Source organism: Emydura macquarii, unplaced genomic scaffold (genome assembly GCF_026122565.2).
Source record: "Emydura macquarii macquarii isolate MOO-44397 ecotype Brisbane River unplaced genomic scaffold, CSIRO-AGI_Emac_v2 contig_450, whole genome shotgun sequence".
Classification (NCBI taxonomy): Eukaryota; Metazoa; Chordata; order Testudines; family Chelidae; genus Emydura; species Emydura macquarii.
In genome coordinates, this window is record NW_027130587.1 from 15,478,327 (window position 1) to 15,505,312 (window position 26,986).

The following is a 26,986-nucleotide window of genomic DNA, read 5'->3' on the forward strand; positions in this document are numbered from 1 at the left end:
ACCCAGCGACATATGCTCTTCACACACATATCCCTTCACACAATTTCACTGAAGTTTATTCTATAACACCTCATCAAACAATTTCAAATTAGCATAGTCCCTTTTCCACACAAAGCACATCAGACTTCCTCTTATTATAGGCAGCCCTCAAACTGACAGGAGAGATGTCTGGTTGAGCTTACACATACTGTGGTCAGGGCATACAATGAGCAAACAAAGTCAGAAAGCAAAGAGCCCTCAAAACTTGTGCCTTTCGTCAAATGTGACAATATGGGCCAAACTTTCAGTGGGCCTCCAAATGTACTTGTAAATATTTTACTGGTGCAGCAGCACACATGAAAACCCACTTCTGTGCATCGAGACCATTTACATATATGTATAACTGACTGTTTGCATGTCTCCCCTCAGGGTTGCATATGTACAAATAGATTCAGCCTGTAGGCATGTTAAAAATCGTAATTCCTTTTCCATGCAGGATACTTTTGAGCAACTTAATATATATCCATCCTCATAATTTCAAGAATTGTCAGCCACGTTCCTTTAGTAAAATGTTTATTTAAACTACGCTCAGACAAGTAATGCATTCTTTTAATGTACAAACTGAGCATGTGTACACACACACACATCACATCTTGGGTTTTTTTCCTCTTTTGCTTAAGAAATTACTGTGAGGGCACAATTATTTTACAGGCACAATTTACACACACATCACAATCCCAAAATCACTTACACATGCCATCTTTAGTCATGCAAGTAGTCCCAATAAACTAATGAGACTACTCATGTGCATAAAGTTTAGCTTATGCACAAGTGCTTTCAAGATTGGAGCCTCTCTCTCTTCAAAGTGCAGTCCTTACTGTGTTTTGTACTATGTTTAGTACATTTGTGGAGACCAGATCAAATGTCACTGCATCAGAACACACTGGGAATGTCCCCCTTTTGTGGTTATCCAAAGCTTCATCACTAAGTAAAAGGTCTTTGGATATGCCAATGTCACACACATTGCCCTTTACAGTAACCTTTGTTTTAGCTCTTCCTGTTCTTGGGTTTTTTTATTCATTTCACTAGAGGATGAAAAACCAAAGCAATGATGCAAGTGCCTAAATATTTGGAATATGTTTCTAATCTTTCTCCTGCTGAGATGGACTATTGATGAGCACACAAACACACAAGTGATGTTACAATGGGATATACTGCAGAGCTAATAAAATACAAGTAAAAATTGCAACCTAATGACGCGCTGCTGGGTTTATTTTGTAAACTATTTTACCCGTTCCTGTGATGTCTGGTAGCGGAGATGAAGGGCTGTAGGATCCCAGTCTACAGCGATGTAAGCATTTCCAATACAAGCGCTGTCTTCCGCACACTCAATTTTACACCCACGGCAAAATCTAAATGGAAAAAACCTTATCATTAGTGGTGACAGGTGAATTATCCAATAACTTAGATGCCTGTTAATCAGAAGGATACTTTGTTCTCCTTTTTCCTGTTCTTATACCATGGCCATCACTGTGGTGTCTGAGGCTTTGCCTTCACTGCCAGAAAGATGTGCTTTTACAGTAGGATAAACAATGCACATGAGTGATTATTCTGTAACATCCCAGTGGAGACAGGTCACTGTAGTTTTTATCACCAGGTAGCTAGGCAAAGTTAACACTGTATCTCCATCTCCACCCATAGTTGACCCTGCCTAGCGATCTTGCGGTTAAAAATGATCATGCCCTGTCTCCAGTAGGATAACACAGCAGGATAGCTAAAGCACACACTTTTTTTGTAATCAAGACACAGTCTGAATGCTTTCCAACAGTGCATTATGCAACATGACTAGCATCTGTTGTGTGTGGCTCTCTTCCCCGCTTCACAAGAGGCAAATTTTGTGTAGACTTTTAAATGTATGTATGATGCAGTGTGGGTTATAAGTTAAGGCGAGGTCTTCATCTACTATGACAGTTTCCCTTAATTTAGATTAAAATATTATTTGTAACACAAATAGGCTTATTTTGGTTTCTCTTCAGTCATATTTTTTTCCTGGGTGTAGATGAATGACGTCTACAGGCCCTTGTGAGGACTAGGCATCAAGAAGCAGGATCTCAAGTTAAGCCAAAGACTGTCCAGTATAGTGTCAACATGATTAGTTTCAGATTCACTGGATTCTGAAGGCCCATCTGCATTACAGCTATAACCAGCACTAGCTTGGTTGTCTCCTACAGTAAGAGCTGCACCTGTTTGAATATATTTTATTTAATTGCTCGTGAGGACACAATGACATTTCAAGGTGTAAGATGGTTATACAGATATGCAGTCCAGCTTTAGCTGAGTAGTTACTGGAAATATGAACAGGTCCCAATGTATAGTTGAGTCTTAAACCTTAAAGAACACTTGGCAATTTTCAAGTGTTTCACACCAGACACACAAGTCAATTTCTGAGGACTTGCTAGGGTGTTCTAGACTGAGGAAGGAAGGTTTCTCGTTGCTGGGAAATAGGTTCAGGCTCTTATCTACAGCAGCTCATACATGACCTTCCTCAAAAGATGGACCACTTATTGCCAATGTGAATTCCTACCCAGGCCAGGAAACAATGACTTACATTGGAAGGGCAGGCTAGAAATGGAAAGAAATGCAGAGCAGCAGAGAGAAAGCAACGTGGCAGCTTGAGAACAAGTAGTAAGGGCTTTATGGGTGATCACAGACATGTCCTTTTTGGGTTTGGATATAGACTTGCCCTGAGGAATGTAATGGGTTAAAACCTATTTGAAAACTTGGTGCTGGCCTGCTATGTTGAATTTTGTGTGTCAGCAGAGTTTTCAACTCTGTAAGTCATAAAAGCAATTCTGCAGTGAAAGGCTGCCACTTGGGAGCTTTGGTTAAATTAAATTCCAAATTCTCATTGTTTGATATTACCTCTTGGAAGTCCTGAAATCTATAAAAAAAAATCCATTACCATAAATTACATTTCTGCTTAAGCTATCCCCTGGCTCAATTCTAGAAAGAGCAATTCACCTGTACCATGGACACCAAGCACAAGAATTTCCATCCTTCTGAACCACCCTTAGGGTGAATGGATATTGGTACCCCATGCTGTCGTCACTGAAACAGAACAGAATACAGCAAGAAACATAAGCATTGATCTGGTCTGCTGAATTCCTTGTCACACACCTTTGGACAGTACTTTATTATTCCCCCTATATTTGACTTTTTGCTTGGAGGGAACATTTAATACAGTAAGCAAGCATGTTGTGCATGAGATCACTGCTTAATGGAGCCTATTCCAACCCATTAAGAGCTGCTTAACAAAACAAGATGCCTCCGTGTCATCTAAATTCCAAATACACACACTGTAAGGTTTGCTTTGTAAGTCTGCACAGCAGGATAGACACATTAAGCTGCACAGCAGGATAGACACATTTTTGAGGGAGGAGTCCAAAGAGCAGCAGGCATAATTACAATACAAATCAATCAATCCATCACACAATCATACTACAAACATCATTTTATCACAAGGTACAATAAAGCTATTAGACCATTTCCTGGCAAGGAAATTCATAAATACTTTTAAAGACCCTGCTGAGGTAACAGATCTCACATAACACTCTATAGCATAAGACTCTATAGTGGTCCCAAAACTGTGGGGCACCCCCCCACTGGGGGGTGAAGAGGAACGTTCAAGGGGGCGCAGTGGGGTTCGGGGCCCCAAATAACCCACCAGATGGTTACAAATAACCCACTAGATGGAATCCACAGGCAACAATGCAATTTGTGCTAAAATATATATAATATTGTTTCTAGAATAGTTGGCACTTAAGAGTTTAATTGGGCAGTAAGACCATATCTTCATCTTATGGAATATGTCATGTCAGCAATTAAACTGACAAATCGAGGTGAAGCACTAATTCTTTTCAACCCTTATAAGGAAATCTGTACCATAGTGCAGGGTAATCCCAACCCACAGGTTGGCACATCCGACTCACCAGTCTTGCGCATGGTTACTAGCTTCCTGGGGAGGGAGAGGGCTGGCAAGCCGGGAAACCTGAATCCATACTGCATCATACAAGTCTTTTTTCCGAGTATGAACAGTACATGGAACAATTAATGGCATTCCAAAGAGACTGGGACGATTCTTCTGAGATGAAAGGAAATATAGTTCTGTCCGCATCTGTATTTACAAATTAAAGGAATGAACGTAATGTATTTTTGTGTGCATGTTAACTGATGATATTATAACTATTAGAAAGCAGACTCTCTGCATTTGTCATTCACTTCAGTATTTTCCTGTGCTGTTTGATCTTGAAAGAGACTAATAATGCTACATTAAAATCAATGAGCATCTCTGAATCATGCTAACAAGTCAGCATTAAAATATGGTATTTTCTGATGTTGAGTTACTGTCTGAAAGCTCTGTCATTGCATTTCACTTACTATAGCAAATATCATATAGACTGCAATTGCTAGAATGTATCAGCACTTCCATTATAAACCTATTTTAAATTAAACTTCTATTTTCTATTTAATGTTACCCATGTCTTTCTCTTCCCCACCAACTGGTAACATTTAAAAATGTAAACAAGCACCTCTAGTTACAAGTCATCAGTCCCATAATGCAAACCCTGCCCACTGCTGTAAAACTTATCTTCCCTTCAGAAATAAGATAGTATTGTGACCAGAGAACAAAACGGGGAGTTAGATTTGGGTTCTGCTGACTTTGTGTGATCTTGGGCAAATCACTTAACCTTTGTGCCATATTCTCTCCATCTATAAGAATGGGAACAATACATGCTATGTAACAGATGTTGAGGCTTAATACATTGAAATCCGGGGATAAAAGAAAACAAATTAGTATTAGCCAACTGACCCTCTCCATCAGTAGAATGCCTACAAATAGAAAGTGCTAAGCATGAACTCTTGATGGAGCTTCTGAAGTTTGCTTTGCCTTAATAGGCTGCATAACCAGTTTGTATTTGCTAAAGAACATTACACCAATTCCCAAAGAGATCTCCTACCAACCCTTAAATGAAGCCTGTGGTAGTGTTATTGGACAATTGTAAAAAAAAGCCCCGCACAAATATACAGTGAAAAGGGAAGTTATGTAGCCTTCTAGCCCACAACCATTGGCTATAAACGTCAGCTGCTTCTACTGCCTGAAGGCTGAGAAAGTATACAGAGTGCAGTTATCTGAGGCACTCAGTCAACCAGCACTGACATTTATAGTTTAACTTGGCTACAGATGCATTTACAAAGAGTAGTTGACACTAATAGAATGAACCACAAATGCACCATATGCCTTAATTCTATACTGCTTTTGTAAAGGAGATGATGCAGTTCCAGATAAAGGAAAAGAAAAGTATTTCAAGTAATTTCTCAAATCAGATTTCTTCTGATCAGAGTGGACACCTAAAAGCAAGACAGACTGGACTACTATGAACAGTCAAAAATGTGTGTCTTAGCACTAAGGAAGTATGCTAAGAGTCACCGAATAAAGAAACACACACCTACATTAGACTTTGCGGCTAAACTTTCAAAGGAAGGCACAACACATGTGCTCATACAACTTCACATGTATGCCTGCTTAACAGATTATTATGCATACAAATGGGCACCTGTGCTCCCCCTTTCCTAGGGCTGCAAATATACATTCATTCATCACAGCTCCATCCAGAAAAATCACTGCCTTTTAAAAGTAGCCTACGCAACACATTTGTAACTAGTGCAGACTATACTAACCATTTTTCTGTGGACTGCAATGATGTAGCCTATAAATGGACTCTCAGAAAGCAAGGACAAATGATCATTTATCATCCCGTTGGCAAGATTATTCTCGGTTCCACATGGCACTACGGTATTTGGCATTCCATTTGGAATTAGTGTTGATCTGGGAAAATCCCCATTCATCATTATGTTGAGCATTCCATTTGCTGATGGTCCAGTGGAGAAATCTGAATTTAAGTACAAACATATGGTTACTGACTTATGACCCTTCCACCATTAATATGTATGAACTATGATTCTGCTGCTTTGGCTACAAATCAATCTGCTCACACTTGCTTGTTAAATGCTATCTTGTACAGTGGCGACCCATGTCATTCACCAAAGGCCAGGAATCCATACTACCATATTATAAACTGACCATGGACAGATCCATTCATCTCTATCCCTTAAAACCGCTTCAAAAAAACAGTTAAGTCTTTGAGAAGCAGATGTAGCCAATCCCATTCTCAATGTACATCCCACTGTTAGCAGTGCGTCCGCTGCTCAATACATGAGAACGAATCAGTTTCTGTTCCCAGTTTTGCAGAAGATTCACTAGGTGACCTTCAGCAAATCATTCCTCTGTGCCTGTGATGCTCTTTTTAAATGGTACATTAAAGATTATCTACCTCAGATATGTTGTGAAGCTTAATCAATGTTTATAAAGCATACTAAAGTCATTGGATAAAACACATTGTACGGATATTATTGCCCCAGTATTGATGCCAAACCTAATTATAAATACACAATTGGCAACAGCAACCAGAGCTGGTAACACTGCGGTTTTTGGGGTTTTTTTTACATTTCCTATTCCGTCCAATTAAGTATTAGAAATATCCTTCCCCTCCTCCAAACCATGCTTTTTCTTTAGCCCTGTCTCTTTCCCCATTATAAAAAGCTGAATTTTTCCTGTACCTCTCCATCTATACCTGATCAATACTCTTGGATCAATTTAAACAAATAGGAAAATGAATACTTTTGTTTTACCTGTTTGCACAGAACTAGCAGCTGATGTAGGGGATCCTGGGACTGGTATCTCAAACGCACACAAAAACCCACTCACTGATAGCCGGACTTTCTGGTGATCTTGAGGAAAGTTCTGTAGAGAAAATCAGAATGAAAGGAATAATAGCATTGAGAATTTTCAGCTGTGATCCTGGATATGTTTTGTTTCTTGAAAATGTTAATAAAATTATCTGCTTCAGCTTTTCATTTAGACTCCCTCTTCCATCCTTTGTTGCTCACAGCTGCAGAAAAGGAGAACCAGCACCATGGGAATTGTCAGGTCTCCACAAACCTCCAAGCAAGGGACTACTGAGGGTATATTGACCAGCCAGAGCCCCTGCTCTCTGTAAACGTAGAACAGCTTTGAAAAAATTTTGATGATGATGAACTTGGCTTTAAAGTATATACATTTTATTCAGAATTCACAGGTTATTTGTCATCAGACATCAGCCCTAAAATATTTGGTAGTGTTTAAACACATGATGTCACTGCTTGTCTTTCAGTTAGGCCTGCTCAAAATGAGAAAGTTGTATCATTTTGACTAAAAATGTGATTTTTAAATCAATTTAGTTTAATTAGTGCATATCACTTATTTTGGTTTGGTTAAGAGTGGTTTATTTGGATTCGTCTTAGACCAATTCCAAATTAACCCTGATTTAAACTAAAATAAGAGTTTACATGAGCTCGCATCACTTAAACTAAATTGATTTAAAAATCACATCTTTAGTTAAACTGGTGCAGAGTTCATATAGACAAGATCTTATGTTGAAGAGGTGAAATAATTTTAGCATGTTGACGTATAGGCTTCAGTGATCACTCTAAGTACTGAAAGGATGCTGATATCAATGAAAGCATGTTACCTTTATATTAGAGCTATGTACTTCTGCAAGAAGAATCTGTTCTGGTTTTAGCCCACAAAGTTCACTTAGCTGCTTTTTTAAACCTGTATACTTTTCATCCATGTTCAGTCTCAGGCCATATCGAACAGGGGTGGTACCATCTAATTTAATTACTTTAAGAAAAAGAAATACATGTCATTCAGCAAAATGGCAGTGCTTTTGTGAGAATAATATGTCACTTTTCTCATTTATTAAAAAAGCTATTTTCGCTTCCCTCTAAGGACTTGATCTTTACTTTGTCTACCAGACACTTTTTTAGAGTTTCAAAGACAAAAGAATGTCTTAATATTGGACAATCGTCAGAGAACCTTCAGTACCTGCTTAAGGGTGGGAGCAGCAATTAAGAGGATTTTTATTAAACACTATGTCTTTATTTTCATGTCTCAAGAGCCAAACATGACAATGTTTTCTTCAGTAAAAGGTTTGAAGATCATGGAACAGTTCTGCACTTGGTAGACTCATTCAAAGACTATCTGTATAATGCAAATTGCTACTGAAAGTTATCTAGGAGAAGGCCTCAAATTCTGAATCTTATACACTTAAGGCATCAAATCTTTTAGCTGAGACAAAACAGACAATGGGACCTGAACTATGCTCATTGCTATGTAAAAATTTGATATAGCTGAATCCCTTTTTTGCTCTATTGTAAATTAAAACCACTGAAATGAGGTAGAGTTTAGTAGTGTAAAAAGGTGCATTTACGCTAGAATATTTTACCTCAATTCCAAGAATGGTTTAGTGCAAAGTGCTAGTATAGACAGGACTCTTTTTACCACTGTACAGTGAAAACCTGTTCTGCACACTGCTGGACTGTAAGTTTTAGGATAGGCAAGATTGAAGTGATTTAAATTAGATTACCCACCTGTAATTTCTAAGTGCATGTAGCTATCCATTGGCAGAGGCAAGGATAAAAAATTAAAAGGGTCAAATCGAACACTTATGTGCCCACATGTTTTGCATTTTACTTGGGACCTTAGCTGCCCATGAAACAAATCCACTACGATTGATCTGTTTCTTCTCAGATGATTTTCCCAGGCCTGAAACAAAGTGTAAAAAACATTCGAAATGTAAGCATAATTGCTTGGACTTGTCGGGGGAGGGGAGTGTTACAAGATCCCAAGATCTTTATTACACATATGGGGCTGATATGTGCTGTCCTATAAATCATTTGACCAGTGTTGTAACAAGCAGGAAACAATTTAGTTTCAATATTAGAGAAAATATTTGTGATTTAGGACAATCAGCCAGGGGATCAGCTTCTTTAAGTAGCTCTGGCACAATCACTGGTATCTTTTCAAGTTTTGCTACACATGGCTTCGAAAAGTGACTTCCTTAAAATGACGTTCTGAGGTTCCATGTTTATGTTCTCTTAATAAGGTCAAATTTACTTATCTTACCAGTAACAGTGATTTTTCTAGCTGCATTCAAATACAACATAGGATTTGAAAAACTCAAGCTGTGTTTATTCGGCCACTTATATCACTGATAATAAATATTCTGCAATTTGAATTTAGTGATACATTTTCTTAAAGGCATGAGGCAGAATATAATCAAGCTTGCTCTTTCACTGATGTATGTGATTCTGCAAGAGTAAAAATCTGTCTGTGTAAGACAAAGAGAGAAGGTTCAGACACCAAGGGAGAGGACTGGCTAAATAGAAAGGTGACATTTGTACAAAGTCATTTTTCTATTCCTGCAATTTAAGAGACGTTATATTTACTGAAATAGCAGGATATTAATGGAAAGCCTGCTTGAGTCCAGTCCAAAACATCCTTTCTAAACTTACCCATGTTTCTACAAATATGCATAACTAGGATGACCAGATACCAAGTGTGAAAAATCGGGACAGGGAATGGAAGAGTAATAGGTAGGTATGTAAGTAAAAGCCCCAAATGTTGGGATTGTCCCTATAAAATCAGGACATCTGGTCCCCCTATGCATAACACATCGTGTATCTACATAACATTAAGAAAGTTTGGGAAGTTAAGTAAAAAAGGGAGACCCCCATTAACTTTTTCTCTGCATCCATGTAACTGAGAAATCAATAGTTAGAATTTAAAATCTAACCTACAAAAATATTTCATCCCAGTATTTACAGTTTCTTATGATCCTATGTTCAATTCAGAGGTAAACACTTTACAGATCTAGTTTGTATCAAAAAACCACCACAGAAACAGTATTATAATGGAAAATAAAATCTTTAACCTTACTGACAAGATAAAATTCCAGTATTAAAAAGCACAATAAATAAATAAAGGAGTATTTACCAGACTACTAAGAAACCATGTAAAGCTACCAGAAATACCATAAAATCAGCAATATAATCTGGCTTTCATTTTAGAGTGCTTGGTTCTATATATATTTCAGTTTGCATGGAATCCGAAATTTGAAGGCATATGGCAGACTCCAGAAAGTGAAAGCCAGTCAACATGAACAATGCAAAGGCCATGATTAGGAATGAATTACAGTTCACAAAAATATACTTTTGGAAGGTTAGATAATGTTATGTTGCAATGTAATTTTTTTTTTTAACCTTTTATCGCAGAATTAGAAACATCCAAGACAAATTTCCTGTTAACCCCACTCAGAGGTGGGCAGGAAAAACTCTTTATGCCATGAGGCAATACAATTAAGAAATTGTCTAACTGTCCTGCTATTCTACTGAGTCTGTAGGCAAATATTAATATGCAACATGCTTCAGTGAGGTCAGAAATTTTCACAGATCTTGTTGAAATCAGATACAATTTTCATCTCTGCCTAAAACAATTGTGAGGAATCCTATACTGGATTTCAGTTGGATTAAATATTACTTTAAAAAAAAAAAATCTTTATTTCACTGGTTCTAGAATGCGGTCAGAAAATTGTGTGTCAGTGCAAACTCTAGTGTCTTAGTGTCGATAACTTCCAATTCAGACGCACCTCTGCTGCTACCTCCCAGTCAGGTCGACCATCACTGTCTTTCAGTTCTACATATGGCTTATCATGAACTCTGTTCAGATCCTCATGAAGACCATCCAGAAGAAAAGCCAGAAGCTCCTGTGAATCCTGCTGCTGGAAACCATTAAATCTTGGAGCATATTTTGCTATCGTCCACTATATCAAAAAAAAAAAGTAAAAACCAAGAAATTATTTGATATTAACTGACAGAAACCCTTACTTATTATAATAAATTAATCTAGTGAAGATATATGATTGTGATCAGTGTAATAAACTACATTGTTAAGTGTTAAAGGTGACTACATAAGTTTCCAGGACAGGATTGAGGCCAATTGTGAGTTGTGCATGGTCCTTCATCCCTAACGAAGGGAAATAAAGGGCCATGTTGTTAGCCTGATATGCACATAAACCAGAGAACTCCCACTAACATTAGTGACTATTCCAAATCTACAGCTTCTGCACTGGATTATGACATACCCCACAAAAAGGGTACTACAATGACCATCATCATGTGTCATATTCATGACCTTCCTGTATGTGCTTGTGCGACACATCCTAAAATTGTAATTGCATTTCCTAACAGATTTCTGAATTAAAATTCCTTTGGGTGGTACCTTTCCATATAAATGGTATGCTAAATATTCCAACTGCCTTCCAGCCCTACATTTCTGTAATTCTATTTCTCCACAGAGTGCGGGAGCTAGTAAAATTCACTACTGATATAATTGGTACGGTTGCCTACATCACAGACACTTTTAAGCTACGCATCTAAGAAAAATTTGGAGGGGTGAATACAAATCTTCTCTCAACCTATCAAGATAGAAACACTGATGGCAGTATCTGTAATTAAATATGCTAACGTTCTGAAGGCCATATTTACCACAGCCAGAATTAAGAGTTAAAGAAAAGTCATAACGGTTAAACAAGGACAGTTCAAAGCAAATATGCTCATTAAACATGATGAAATATCATTAAGGAGACTTTTGAAGAATATTACGGAACAGACAAAATAGAAAAGGAAAATACTTTGTAATTGTTTTGGACAGTAAAGTTTTGGTAATTGCACATTCATTTGTTACCTATAAATACGGAGTATTACATCCTTACCCGCAGCTTTAATGGAGCTATGTTCTTTTGAGTTCCACTCCATAGTTCCTGAACCAAATCCCCATAGCACTTGGCCATATGTCCTTTCATTCCTATTGGATTTGTCCTAGAATTCATAAAGTATATTCATCATTGATGTTGTAAATAAGTATGGTGGAGGAGAGTGTTTTCAGGCTTGCTAGTACTGGTTTATCTCATTCAGCAATAAAAATCTCTCTTTTTAGATATGTCTAATCTGGTACCTGTTGCAGGGGCAACATTTCCGATTTGAGGGGGAGAGGGGCAACTTTAACCGTGATTCCAGGAGCTACTTAGGCATCTGAAAACTATTTATTTTTGCAGATGGGAGGCAACCAAAAAAATATAACTCGGGGGGGGGAGAGGGGGGGGGGCGGCAGCTCAGCTTAAAAATTTGAGAACTGCTCAGGATGCAGGCAGGGGCTAGCTAGGGGTTGTGTGCATGGAAAGGAGTAGCTAGAGTATGGGTTCAGGGGAAGGGGTAGCTCAGGGTCCAGACAGAGGTAGCTAGGTGCTGTGTGTGGGCAGGGGGACAGCTCAGGGTGCAGGCAGGATGTAGCTAGGGGCTGTGTGCAGAGGAGGGGTAGCTAGGGTCTGGGTTCAGGGGGAGGGGTAGCTCAGGGTGCAGGCAGGGGATATCTAGGGGCTGTGTGCAAGCAGGCAGGGGGTAGAGCTAGTGGCTGTGTGTGGGCAGCAACGTAGCTCAGTGTGCAGGAAGGGGCTGTGTCCGAGTGGGGGAAGGCTGCTGCTGCAGGGCTGGCCATGCACTTAGCCCCCACTTGGCACAGCGGTGCAGCACCCTGGGGTAGGGGCTGGGGCAAGAGGCACGCTCTGCCTGCCTGGGCACACGGTGCGTGGGAGGAGGTGGACATCCTGACATCAGCCCAGAGGCAGGCTCCCGGTCCTGAGCAGAGGAGCCAGCAGCTGCAGATGGCAGCTGAGCATGGCAGTGGGGGGAGGAGAGGCAGCATCTTCCCCCTGCTGCAAACTTCATCTAAATGTGATATGAAACTCGGGGGAATGAGGGGAGGGGTGCCCTAAATGGCTCCCCGGGCCTGTTGGGAAGTTGAGCACTGATAACACTGCAATTGAAAGGGCGTATTCGTGCTGCCTACTTCTGAAGGCAAAAAGAATTTTAAAAGGTTAAAAAACATTTTAAATGCCAAAGGTTTCAGATAAGCATTACCTGTTGAGTTCATAAAGATGTTTTCCTGAGATGAAATACTGTGTTAGAGGCTGTGTGTTACTGACACACTGGATGCTAGAATTCATGAAACACGTATTACCCAGATTACTTAATCCAGTGGCACCCTTTTCAGTAGGAACTAGGGAAAAGAGACAGAGTTATTTAACACGCTGGTATATTTAAACACATATAAGAAACACAATAGAAAAAAAATTCATCTACAGTGAGATTTCACTAGAAGATTCCAGCCTCCTTCACCCTTCCCCCAGTTTACAAGATGTCAGTTAATGTAAAGACAACAGATAACAGCACTGCTGAGATGATAAGTGCCCTAAATTTCATTCAAGTCAACAGAAACTGAGGATGTTTGACAATTTACTAGAACTGGCCCTATTATAAGTATGGAAAACACACTGGTAATCACTGTAATCTATGTTGTGTTTCTATATCAGTAAATAAATCATTTTCCTACCCTGCAGTAGCATTACCATATAGTAATTTTTTTGCTGTGTTATGCTTGCTCAGTAAGACGGAAGTCTTCCTTCAATTTAAAAAACATAAAACAGAGAAATATGCAAGTCTTGTATTATAAACAAGGTGGAAAGGCAGCAACTGACTGGATTATCAGTTTGATTTTTCAAAAACTGTTAATCCAATCTCAAGATTAGCTATATTCAGAGTTTGCTAAATGTGGCAGGATTACCTATGAATTCAAACCCCTCAAGATTTTTAGGAGCTAAATCTACAACACAGAAAGAACAAAACAAGTAGCACAATTTTAACATGTCTGTACCACTATTTTCAATCTTTATACTAAAAATAAATGGTTCCACAAAACAGAATTTCATTGTTTATTGTTTTCTCATCATAATTGCACTACTGCACTTGAACACTTACCCTTATGTCTGTCTATTTTACTACTGTTTGCTATAAACGACATCTCCTCTGGCCAGCTCATGTCTTTGTTTCGAACTAAAAAAAGATATAGTAAAATAAGTTTTATTTTTACCTACTCCAGAGAGCTGATCATGTAGTTAAAGTGACTTAATTCATTTCCAACTATTTATTAAAATTTAGCTTAGAAACTGGTTAGTTATTTTCAAGTTAGTTTTCATTCTCAATTTTGTTTCTGCTTTATTAACTAACCATTGCCACTATTGGTAATCTTGAGATTTCTTCCCTATTGTAAAAGCCAATTTTCAGGGTTTGTTGCCTTAATATTTTAAATGGCATGAGATAACTAGACAGATTGATTACAGATCCAGATGAAATATCTTTCTCTTTAACAGCAAGCTAACCTTTAATTACAAAAGGACAATCAGCAATAGGGGAAATTATGACGTAACACTATGCCTCAAGGTAAGAATTTGGTCACTTTTTCATGAAATATTCATCAAATTTTAAGCCAAAAAGGGAATAACTGATGCACCCACAAAACTCCACATGTACACCCAGAAGTTAAACGCGTGCACAGAAGGTTTGTCTACACTGCTATTAGACAGCTGCAACTGGCCTGTGCCAGCTGACCTAGGCTCCTGGGGCTTGGGGTAAGGGGCTGTTTAACTGCAGTGTAGACATGCGGGCTTGGGCTCGACCCCAGGCTCTAGGACCCTGCAAGGTGGGAGGGTCCTCAAGCCCGGATGTCTACACTGGAATGAAACAGTCCTGGGAGCCTGAGTCAGTTGGCATGGGCCAGACATGGGTTTTTATCTGCAGTGCAGACATGTCCAAAGAGCATAACAAGCAGATTGGTGGTTTTGTGAGTGCAAGAGCTCTATCATCATTCTTGCTCAAAAGTTTATTTTTAAAAAGATTTTTAATGACAGAAGCAATACTAATGCAAGGCCTGAGGACAATGGCAGTGTGGATTAAGTTTGTGTTTAATTTGTTCCCAAATTTAAGAAGGTAGCTCAAAAGTCTGGCACTAAATTACCTGAGAGGTCACAAATCTATCTGCCTTTCTGCCTCTGACAAAGGCCCATACATTTTTAACTGTTGTTTCCAACAGTGCCCAGTGTGATTCTGGCAGACCAGGTGCCAACTCATGCCACAGCACCTAGACCTCACTGAACACTGACAAATGCACAGCTGGAAACCAGTCTGGCTCACCTGTTCATTAGTACCGTTAAAATAAAATCAGATTTAGAGAGATGTGTTTAGTGTTTGGACTTGATGAAATGCTTGTGAGTCACTGCATGCATTAATCTCATTTATAGTATTTGTATCCCATGTTATACAGTAATATTTAAGCATTTGCTCTGTAACTATAAAAGTGTTTGCTATGAAACTGGAAACCCTCACAGTCAGGACAGAAGCATTACCAAGTGTGAAATACTAGTGTACCACGAGAGGTGTCATCTCCGGCCCAACAGAAGAAGGCCTATAGACACCAGACAAACCATGGTGGAACATCAATGACATAAGACTGTTGATTGTTCTCCCCACACCCATGAAGAGGGGACATGCATAAACGCTCATCCCATCACAGCTTGAACTCTGAGGGAAGGGAATAAAAACTCCCGTCAAAAAGAAATTGGCATTTGGAGGGGACAGTACTTCTAAGCATAAGCAAGGGATCCCCAAGCTGCTTAGCTAGGCTAGCCCTGAAGGACATATAGAGCTTGCATGTTACAGCAGCTTCTATTATCTTTTGAAATCTAAGACTGCCACTCATTTGTGTATGTAGTTTCCCTGCTTTAACCTTGCTAGTAACATTTCTTTTTCCTAGTTAATAAATCTTTAGTTAGTTTATTACAGGTTTGGCTACAATCTTTGGTGAGAAATCTAAGGTACAATTGACCTGGGGAAGTGACTGGTCCATTGGGATTGGCTGTAATCAAAATACTGCTGTGATTTTTGGTGTAAGGAACCATCTATCAAAAAGGCAGGCTTGCCTGGGTGGCAAGATAGAGTGCCCAAAGGAAGTGTCTGTGATTCCATGTTAAGGCTATTATAGCGCGTGTGGAGCTCACACTTGATACTTGGTTGATGAACTCTAAATCTGGGGTTCGTGCCTTGGTTTGTAACAGTCAGCCCTGAAGCTGGCACCCACATTCATGAACCACTGCAGACAGCATAACATCCACAATGTGCCAGGTGCTTTTGAAACATAGAAGCAGGGCCCCCATATGGGGAGAAAAAAGAATACACTTTACCGGCACCCAGAGGCCCTGGGGCGCCTGGCCCAGGCTGCAACCCCCATTACCATGAGGAAAACATTTTTCATGGCTCATGAGATTGTATGTATGGGATGAGGAATTGTGGTGTGTGTGTGTGGGAGGGGGCCCATGTTACAAGTTTGTACTCGACCTGAAAAAATTATGCTTGGGCCCTGCAAAGAAGAAGACATGGCTAAAACCTAACTCATTAAGTTTAAAACATGAAGTGCTATTTTATGATATGCTGCTTCCTAAATATATTGAAGTAACTGTCACTGAGGGCATTCTTTCAAAACTTTGTAAATAAAAGCTTTTCTCTGTTTTTCAGGTGGAGTTGTTAGGGCGCTGCTTTGCTCTTAATTAGTACCGTAACCACTGTGGACTGTTCCTGAGATTTTTGGCTTTTTTTCCCTGTAAGCCAATACTTGTAATAAGGAGGTTTATATGTTTAGCTCCCAGACCACTGCATATGTTTGACACAGACAAATTATATATTTGTCTAAAATAAATCTGTTGAATTTAATGCTTAATCTCCATTATCCATTTTTATACCTTCTATTACTAAGTGCTGCTCATCTTGGATTTTCAGGTACTCTAACATATGATCCTCATCATCTAGAAGCGTAAGATAGTTCTGCAAAAGAAAATATTACTTTTTATTTCTAAAATTAATAAAAATTCTGAGGCCATTTTAAATTTAAATCTTAAAGCAACATGACTTAAAGAGTATTAGTTATTTCAGGACATAAGTTGGTTACCAGCTCCCTACTTGTATACATCAATTAAACAGAGATACTTACTTGCATCTCCAAAAGTATCCATTGGTCTTCTAGATAAACTTAGATATCCTCTTTAAAATGAGGATAGTGGTACATGGGATGAAACACTAGCTAATTCATAATCAAGAGTAGGTTTTAAGAGACGAGGGCAAGAACAACATTCTCCATGAAACAGCAGAGCAGGAAAAGGAGGCATCTCTCTACGGCAAACGATTTCAAATTCAAAGTTATAAGCAAAGGGGAGTTTTTCCGCAAATGCCTAAGAGATTTAGGAGAACATCATCCATTGACCTTGAATGGGACTGGTGCTCCTTTCAGTGCTTTTCAAATTCTTCCCTTAGATTAACTATTCACCGATTTGCTGGCTTCCTTGAGCTGATTTGACTGACATGTGGCCTCAAAAGTTATGAACAGAAAACTTTATCATGTGCTTGAGAATAACCACTTATTTCTGCCTCCTTGCCTAACTTTTGCTGTGAACAAGCCATTTGAATATGAGGCATTATATTATGCTGTTTAAGCAAAAAAACCGTTAATCTATTAAATTCTGATTCTCTCCCTCCCATTTTATCTGCCCTAGCTATCTGTGATTTACAAAATAGGACCAGCATGAAGCGCATTTGGTTTTGGTCTGCTCTTATTTTTTCCAGTGGAATCTATAGAAAAGCCACATAAGCAGATTAAACATTTTGGATGTTATTCAGTAAAAAAGGAGTGATCTTTTTCAAAAGGAGTCTCTAATTTTGGGGTTGGTTTGATTCCCACGTGAAATGTGGCAACAGGCAATTTAGGCAATAAGCCCCCAAATAATTCCTTTTCCAGACACTAACTTGAGATACCAAGTGACAAACAGTCACTTTTAGCCAAAGAAGCTATTCTATCCTTCTGCCTATTCCACAGTTTTAAATTAATGGACAAATACTACATAAAATCTAATGAAGATAGTTCTCTCCAATCAGAATAATAAGTATCAGTGCAGAAATGCCATATCCACCATAGGGAATAATTGTTACTTTCCTGGGACAACATTTTTTACAGTGAATGTCAAGGTTTCCTCTGTTCCTCATAAACATATAGCTACATGAGCATCTTCATATTTAACAACATCTACTAGAAAAGCAATTGTAGTGTGTGTAATGGTAGGTCCATTTTGGGAGATATAGTTCTAGTGCAAACAGCCACTCTGAACTTCTCTGCATTACAAAATTTCATTATGTTTGGACATAGCTGTTAAGATTTGAGTTCACACTGACATGATGGCTATAATAAATTTGCAGACATTGTAGATCAGGACAAACTATGTTGCTCATTGCGAAAACTATTTTAATTCTTCACTGACATATTCTAATACGGTAACATTCTGCAACATACTGATTTCACTTTACTACCTACACTTGTGGGCATTATTTGTATATTAAAATAATTTAACATGCAACACGTAAAGAAAGAATGTTTCCTGGATGGCTGCTGATATATTCAAACAATCAGACAATCTACACAAAACAGTCAACACGTGACGGAAATAGAAAGTTTTTAATTTTCCTTTAAAGTGGGTGCTATGAGACTACAAATTAGCTCTAAAAATTCAGTAGAAGAGGGATGAGTTATAATTACATCAGAAAGAATACCAGGATATATGTAAATTAACATAAGTCTTACAAAGAAAAATTGGCCACATTCTTCACCAATCAAGTCCAAAGATTCCAATTTCATAGCTGGAAGCACATATGAAAACTAATATACAGGTGATGGATCAAAGTCTTTAGTGTCACAAACATTCTGGCCCAAATTCTCAGACCTGAGTGTATAAAAAGTAGCTACCACATACGCCCCCATCTCTGAATTTGTATGTGTGTTTAGCAGTTTTCTGAAGAGTGAAGTCAGAGCCGTTATACAAAATCCTTAAAGGTTAAGTTACCTCACTATTGTATAACCACAGCCGCATATCCTCCTCTTTTATACGTAGCCTCTGGGACAGGTATTCATGTATCTCTTTAATAGTTTGCATCCGACTAAAGCAGCCTGTATAAGCCAACACTCGTTTTAAAGGCGCACTGGGAGAAGGTACATTCCCTGTGTTCACAATCACAAGAAAAAGGCCAAGATGTTCATAACACACATATCTGTACATACTGTAATAGCCAGATGACTTTAATAAGGTTATTCTACAATATATACATTCAGATAAATGCATTTGGTGAAAAAGGAGTACAGAGCGCTACTCATGTCATGGTGTTTATATGGGCCATATTGCAGTTTGGGAAACTTCCCACACAAAACAAACAGTATAATGCTGCTAACGTCCACCCAAAATTACCATAAACATCGATCTCTCCCTCCCTGCTTGCTAAATATTTAACAGCAGAGCATTCTAGAGATGCTGTCATTTGCAAGACTTCATTACTTTTACAAAATATACTACAATTACCACCATACCGTGAAGTAGTTTAACTGATGTGATTTTTTAATTTAGAAGACAAGATATGGAAGGCAAGAGGTAAGTGTTTTGTTTGTTTTGTTTTTTAGTTAAACTAAAAAAATCCTTTCATGAAATATAATCTTATAAAGCATGTTATAGGTAAAGGAAAAAGGTGAAAAATCAGTTTCACTGTTCTTTTCTGGGAAGTAGCACCACTTTGCTGCACCTCTTCTATGGAGATGAATGTTGATCTGTGAAGTTGAAATCAGTGTGGCAGCTTCAGAACAGGATAACTCTCTCACACACAAGAGCTGCATAATGCATTCTCTGAAGATGCCTAGGAATTCAACATAGTTTCTCAACATTCACTTAGATATGTCTGCAAAACTAATTGACTTTGTCAAGTCAAAAATGTTAGTATATGCAGAATTCAATATATCTAGCTTATCTTTGGATCATGTATTTGCAAATATCTGGTTTGAAAAATGAGACCACCATGATGACATCTTATTTTTCTGGGGCTTTTTTAGTTCCTTCAATGCATTTGAAACATATTCATGAAAAAACATCTGTGTCACAACCCCGACTGAACAGCTGTATTACTTTAAGTAAACTAAAGGAGCAGCATAGTTACAGTTTGGTTGTCAAAAGATTTAAAAACCCCCCCAAAAAACAGCATTAAGATATGGAATGACATTACAGGCTATGGCACTGAAGAGCAAAACTAAATCACAATCATTTTATAAATCAGCAAAGCATCCGTTTTACCTTAAAATACCAAGCAAAGGACAATAATTTCTTAAAGAACACAAAAAAAGCATTTTTCCAAAATTAAAGATGAGAGGATTAGTTGTAAGATTACAGCAAGAAAGCGTATTTAAAAAAACTCAGATTAATATTTGATTGAAGAAATAATTAGTGCGGAGCAAAATAATTCCAAATCAAGATTAAATTTGGCATATCAGATGAACCCATGTATTTGAATGAGAAATGTTTAGGTACCAAACAAAGCAGTTTCCATGATATTAGGTTAAGTAGGAAAAATGTCTTTTGGTACTTGGCGGTTTCTATAGCGCAACTTGATCAAGCAGGCAGCCACTAATTATACAGTAACTTTGGAATTGCAACATTACCGTATTTTACAGAATTTTTCAAAGCAGTGAAAAAAAAAATTGAGCATCTGCATGAGTTTTAAATAGACTCTGACTCAAATGTCAATGCACTTTCAGGTTCTGATTTCCAGTGATCAGCTCTGCCTGCATCTGTACATAAATTAATACACATATGCAAACAAATCTCAATGTGTGCATCTCCTGTGCATGCCAAAACTGGAGATTTGCACAGATACAAATTGTAGGAGCAAGGTATGCAATTATGTTGCAAACTTGATAACTGAAAATCAGATCTCTATAAGGCCTTCTCAACCACAGCTGTAAAATAGTATGAAACTAAAGGCTACTCTTAGGGTCCAGGACCAGTGTGACCTTAAAATGAGAATAGAGATTGCAATTATAGTGTGTTAATATTGTCAGCTAAAATCTAGACTTTCTAATGATCTCACTTATATGTATTTTTATCCTCTTGCACAAATGTAGCCTTTGTTTGTAAATTGTATCAAGTAGAAGGCTTCACATTTCACTAGCCCGATTCACTTCTTATGAAGTATTAAATATTGTGCGTTAAAGACTAATTACCTGGTTAACGCTGAACCAGTCATAGTACACCGTGAAGTGGATGAACATCACTGATTTATTACCATGTAGTATTGTATGTTAGGGGACTACCTAAAATAAATTCTGATATAAATATTCTATAACTACACAGACTGGAGACAAGGAAAATAAGATGGTCTTCCTCAGTTGCTCATTTCCCACTCACATCACCAATCTGAAATGTGTTTTTTAATAACTATGCAAATGAACTCACTTAAAAACTGAACATGCCCTTAGCCTCTCCTCCATGCACAAGATCTTGGAGAAAAGCGCTTTAAAAAGTTTTACCAATCACTCATTCTGCTTTACAATCGATTAGAAGATGTATAAACACAGTGGCAGCAAGCTTCTATTGACCTAGGTCTCGCTTTTTAGAAACTGCACAGTTGTGTTCTTGCTGCATTCTTAAGTTACCTCTAGGTAAATGCTGAGGAAACATTCTCAGGCTCATCATACCCATATTCACCCAGATGTTGGACTGCTGCGTTCGAGTGGCAGGTTGCTGTCTCAGAAAGAGCAGGTAGCGAGGAAATAACTCCAGCTCAGAGAAGCCTGTTTTGCTGTTTTTGATCACCTAGTGAAGACATTTAAAGAAAATTTCAGAGACTGCCCTGCTGAGTCATTAGGAAGTCTAAAATGAACCTCTCTGGGGGGCGGCACATGTGATCTAAGGCCTGGGAGATCAAAGGATTAGACTGAAAAAGTCCCAGACAAGAATGGACTTTTGGGACAGTAAGTGTTCAGTGAATGTTCTAGGGAACACTTAGAGAGAGGTTAAAGCAAATTTCCCACTTCTGGTTATGCAAAAACCCAGCCGTTGGCAGCCACTCCCTGAAGAGTGAGTAGGTCACTGTCTGCTGATCACCTGTTTCCTGCAGATGCGATCAAAGTCCCAAGCAGTATAAAGAAACAACCGAACTGCCAGCCTTGGTTCTGGTTCTGAATATGAGACAGTTATGAACATCTAACCAAGGGAGCCTGAGGTTAGAGTGGAGGGTGACCTTTGCTAAGCTTTTTGGCATGTGTTCTTTTATTGTGTTAACATGGTTTCACCTTAAGAATAAATGTGCTTGCTTAGAAGCAGTGTGTTAACTTATAGTTGCAGGCAATACACTGACCCAAGCCTCTGGAGAGAGCAAAGCACATAGGCTGGCCTTCTAAAAAGGCTGGCTTGCTGGGGATCACACAGAGTAGGCAGGGAACTGTGCAGTATTAAAGAACACCCAGACAGGAGGGAGTGAGATGAGGGACTCTGCACAAGAGAGATGATGACTGGGAGCTGAAAACCTTTAAGTGGGTGCCCTCCAGGGACCATGCAGGGGCAAGTACAGATGCAGTTGCCCTGAAATTGTGATCGACATCTCTTCTAACATTGCAGTGAAATGCTCAAGTAGATTAGTTTGTGTTGGGTGTAAAATGCTGAGAGCCGTTTCCCAACTATGAGAAGTGTTTGTTTCCGTGGAGAACGTGTGAGGAGGACAGCAGAAGTCCGTATGGTTGCACTGTAAGATAACAGCCACTATCATAGCACAACAGACAATTGTATAAACTCTTACAACCAATCCTTCTCACCAGCTGTAACACTGAGCATTTAAAAAGAATCTTGAAAGAAAACAGTTTAAAAATCTGGTCAGATACAAAACATTTAAAATACTGAGGATTATTTATGCTTTGAAGTTTTCTAAATCAACTGTACATTATATACAAACAGCCCTTGAATTATAAGATTATAGCTGACCAGCAGGGTGAATAATACTGAGTTCCTCTCAAAGAAATCTTTGTGTAAGACAGGAGCCATTTTAAGTCTCCAAGGCTGTGCAGGATTCATGTCACACCCACCAGTGAAATGCACCATCTCTGTGGTGAAACCAAGCAGTGACAAATGCTGTATCCAACAGAGGTAGAAGGGGAGATTTTTAGATATGGACTACACAGGACGCTGGAATTTGGGCAGGAAACAAGGTCACATCTCTGCTCTTGCAAAAAGCACCAAGGGACTTCTAACTGCATGGTCATGAGGTTAATTTATGTCTCCTAAAAGAGGAACTACAGCAACAGAATGCCTTTTACAATGTTTTGAGCTTTAGTTTCACTGACAGTTGAGCGCTTAACTGTTGTTGGTGCCTTTGAAAACCTACCCCTTAAATTGTATCTACAGACGTATAACCCATGTTTGACTAGAACTGAACAGACCTAAGATCACTATAAGGAATCTGCAATTTCAACAGAATTTAAAGAAAATTTCAAATCTCTTCAAATAGTTAATAAATCTAGCTTAATTTCTCTTGATCTTGCTTTAATCAGTTTTTGATACATTTGATATGCCATAGTTAAACTGCATAATAGAGCTCTAACAGTATGACCCATTAAAAGTAAATTTAAAGTAATATATATATATTTAGCAACAGCTAAAGAGGTCTTGTGAGACAATTGTATATTTTAATATCCCCATTAAATTATTCACTTCTGTTTCAGAAATACTCTTGCTGTGCAGCAATTGCTAAGAAGTACTTAGCAGGATAACACAACAGATGTCAGCATAATCCACTTATACTCAATTCTATCTACTGTAGGCAGTCTGGACTTGAGGACCTAGGAGGTCCCTTTCCTTCTTAAGTCCCTATGCTACATCTGAAAGTAAAAGCTACCTTAAGATACTAGGCAGAATTTAATTGTTTATAAACTGCCATGTTTAATACAGTAAATGCTAGTGATGTTTACAAACACATCTTCAATTCCTCCTCGGTTTAAGATTACATTTGGGAAACATTTAAAAAACAGATACAGGAGCAACTTGCTGAGTGAGAGACCCATTGCTAATTAGCAAACTTTGTATTGCAAGTTAGTAAGTGAACATATGCAATAAGAATTCCATGAACACTGATTCATCATGACACCAATTCATAAAAGGCACTGTTTTCATCTGGAGAAAGAGTATCTTGCATTTTAATTATTTATAATGCTTCTTAATAATCATACTGCAGTTTGTTTGTAAAGGTAACTGCCTAAGTAATGAGAAAGCTCACTACAGCCCTCCCCCATCAAGTCTTTGCTGAGAAACGGCTATGCTAGCAGATTTGATGGAAGAATAATTGGGTTTCTGCATTAGGAAGAGGGAGAATTAGGATAAGTAAGATTTTTAGTGGTTGTTAATTTAAAAGAAATAGGCAATTATTCTTCTGTAAGAATAATCATAAATGGAACAAAGCAACTCTTCAATGTTAGCCGTTAACATGGCACAAAAGAAATATAAGAGCTAATAGTGAACGCTGAGTATAGGACCTGCTCAAAATGCAAAGTTATTTATATTGCACCAGGGCCTAATGGCTCCAGTGAGGATTCAGAGTCAGACTCTGGAACACACACAAGATTGTAGCTCTTTGGGGCAGGACCTAGTTAAAAAAATAGGTGGTTTATTCTTCGTTTTTCTTCATTTCATATCAAATTTGACTGCCAGATTTTCATGTTGCATAATACTGTGAACATTCATGAAAACAAAAAATCAGGGGTATGGCTTATGTCAACAGTGACATAGCAAATATGGTAAGAACGGCTCAATTGCATCTGCTGAGAAGTGAGCACTACAAACTCTTAGCCCTGGTCTACACTTTCCTGGAAATTCGGCAGCAGTCAACTGGAGTAGCTTGCGTAACTCCCGTCGACTGCTGTGCTTCCCTCCTGCACGCCGTCTTCACTGCACTGCACCGACGGGGACACGGTTCCCGTCGACACAGCGCTATGCCACTTGCGGGGGTGGATTTACTGCATCGATTTCCTGATCAATTGAGCAGGTCTACCCTGACCACTCAATTGATCCAGAAAGATCCATCTGACGGCGGTGACTTTGCCGCCGTCAGTATAGACATACCTTTAAAGGCAGGGGCCATGTCTTCCCATGCATTTTACAGTGCCTAGCACAGTGGTGCCCCCTAACTCCAATTAGGATTCTCTGGGTGCTGCAGCCACATAAAATATCCCCAGGAGACCTAAACGTAGAAGACATGGGTCACTGTAGAGAGGTAGCTGGAGCCTCTGGAGTGAGAGCAGTTTATACCTGTCTCCCATTTCACATCCCCTTTAAATAACTTATGGAAAGATAATAACCACCATAGATTGGCTGATGTAAGCAAGGTTGAAATGCAGACAAAATGTAGAGGAAATAACAGCTTCAGCCTAACTCTGCCACCTTTCTTCAGACAATTTAACATTGTGAGACTTGCCCCAGAAGGGAAGATCAATTAGTGGATGTTTAAACACTGAAAGGATTGTTAGCATACATGACTTTAGAATCTGTCCCAAATAAACAGTGGCTATCTTTATTACTTACCGGTCTAGGTAATGCCAGGTTTGCCCCATACCAGTGGTAAAGGGCTCTCCATACTGGTTCTGGTACCATTTTATAATCTCTCCCTTCAGTCAGCTGTGGAGATCGTTTTAATCGTCCGCCTTCCAGTGTTAATGATGCAGCCTTTAAACAAAAAAGAATGGTGACAGATCTTAAATGGAGAAAATAGTCCACAGCTGCAAAGATTTCAGCTCATGAATATTACAAGAAGTTTTAATTATTTAAATATGCTCGCAAGTGGCAACCACCACCGGTTTTTCATATCGGAAGAAAGTATTTAATGAAACATTTATGTTTATTTTTTACTATGACTTCTCTAAAAAGGACAATATAAAATTCCTGTTATTTTCCCCCATTTCTTCATTACAATCACCAATACAGGTTATTATTATTTGTCTCAACATTTATACTGTTTATGGTTTGCATTTCACTCCACTTGAACAGTGAAACTAGACTGGTCAGTTTAATTTGCAATTTATAGTCAACATTACTTCCTGAATCACGTGCACAAGTACAACAGTGTTATGTCTGGGTTGATAATGCTGCAGGGAAATGTTTAAATGAAAAAGTGTTTTCAGTATAATTTTTAAAATGTTATTTTCATGAAAACATTTCCACCTGTTTTACTATATTTTGGAAAGCCACATAAACACAGGTGTAGCTTTTCCTCCTGGAAACTACTTGACATTGGTCCTTTAAATAAAAAGCAAAATAATTTCTGTAGTAAGAGTCAGAACACTGGTTATGTCACTGCAAATGGTAGACAATACTAAATTTTTAGTTTTGTGGCTAACAAAATTGTGCCAAGCAAGATTAAACTAGAAATTAAGTGATAGCTGAGTGCTAGTTTTGCCCTGTTGCCTAATTATCTAAATAATAAACTAAGTTTTTACAGCTAGAAAATTGGGATAAAGATTTATAAAACATTTTCCTGAATGTCCATAGATCAGTCACATTTACCTTCACTGGTTCTTGTGTTACTAGTGGCTGGTTATCAATAGCTCCTGGTCTTTGTGGATTAAGTTGTAGTAATATATTTCCACTGGATCCAAGCAAACACTGATTATTATTGTCTGAAGTGTTATGCTGCCTGGCAAAACACATATCGGCTGCTGGAGTGCTAGAGTAAAGAAAACCTGTAGCAGAAATGAGTAGTGTGTCTCAATTTTAGTTTAAGTTACATCCCATAACCATGAGCACATCAATTGGAAAATAAGGATAAATGTCTACGTTAAGATTGTGGGAAAAGTTTCCCTCAAATTGTGCTTAAGTCACACCAAAGATATAGAAATGAATCCTGTAACAGAGCACAAAACATGCATCTATATCAGGAAAATAGGGACTTGACTGTAGGGTAACTGTACGCCCAAACTGTTATTTGCACATACAAATACCAGTTTCTAGACACAGTAGCCAGCAGGTCAGGTATGCTGCTTCCTGTGTGTATACATGGAAACTGATTTCTATATTTCACAATTTACCCCTATGCATAAAGAGTAAGAGGGATGGAGACGTGCACAGTGATACTGTTACATTCTTGGTCCCAGACAAGGCAAATGCCTATATTCATACAGAACCACCTATTGGCTGAATAATGCAATATGAGCATTATGAGGCCTGGCTTCTGAACTCACAATCACAAGGAATAAGTTAGCTTCATTAACTGTGAAACCTACAGC

General features: G+C 38.5%; 1 protein-coding gene across 4 annotated transcripts in view; it reads right to left on the reverse strand.

Moving 5' to 3' along the window:
• USP32 (ubiquitin specific peptidase 32) overlaps nt 1-26,986 on the reverse strand; it is a 126,120-nt gene that overhangs the window by 10,500 nt on the left and 88,634 nt on the right. For 2 of the 4 annotated variants that reach the window (XM_067538131.1, XM_067538128.1), the window contains exons 14-30: nt 26,268-26,443; nt 25,290-25,430; nt 21,419-21,536; nt 19,477-19,587; nt 18,750-18,904; nt 16,605-16,686; nt 13,792-13,866; nt 12,895-13,033; nt 11,691-11,796; nt 10,566-10,739; nt 8,509-8,683; nt 7,608-7,759; nt 6,730-6,841; nt 5,719-5,930; nt 3,969-4,153; nt 3,001-3,087; nt 1,271-1,391 (exon numbers count right to left, since the gene is read on the reverse strand). In XM_067538131.1, the coding sequence (XP_067394232.1) occupies nt 1,271-1,391; nt 3,001-3,087; nt 3,969-4,153; nt 5,719-5,930; nt 6,730-6,841; nt 7,608-7,759; nt 8,509-8,683; nt 10,566-10,739; nt 11,691-11,796; nt 12,895-13,033; nt 13,792-13,866; nt 16,605-16,686; nt 18,750-18,904; nt 19,477-19,587; nt 21,419-21,536; nt 25,290-25,430; nt 26,268-26,443 (2,321 nt within the window). Of the gene's footprint in view, nt 1-1,270; nt 1,392-3,000; nt 3,088-3,968; nt 4,154-5,718; nt 5,931-6,729; nt 6,842-7,607; nt 7,760-8,508; nt 8,684-10,565; nt 10,740-11,690; nt 11,797-12,894; nt 13,034-13,791; nt 13,867-16,604; nt 16,687-18,749; nt 18,905-19,476; nt 19,588-21,376; nt 21,537-25,289; nt 25,431-26,267; nt 26,444-26,986 lie in introns of all 4 variants that reach the window. The other 2 variants (XM_067538130.1, XM_067538129.1) reach the window with 2 other exon arrangements.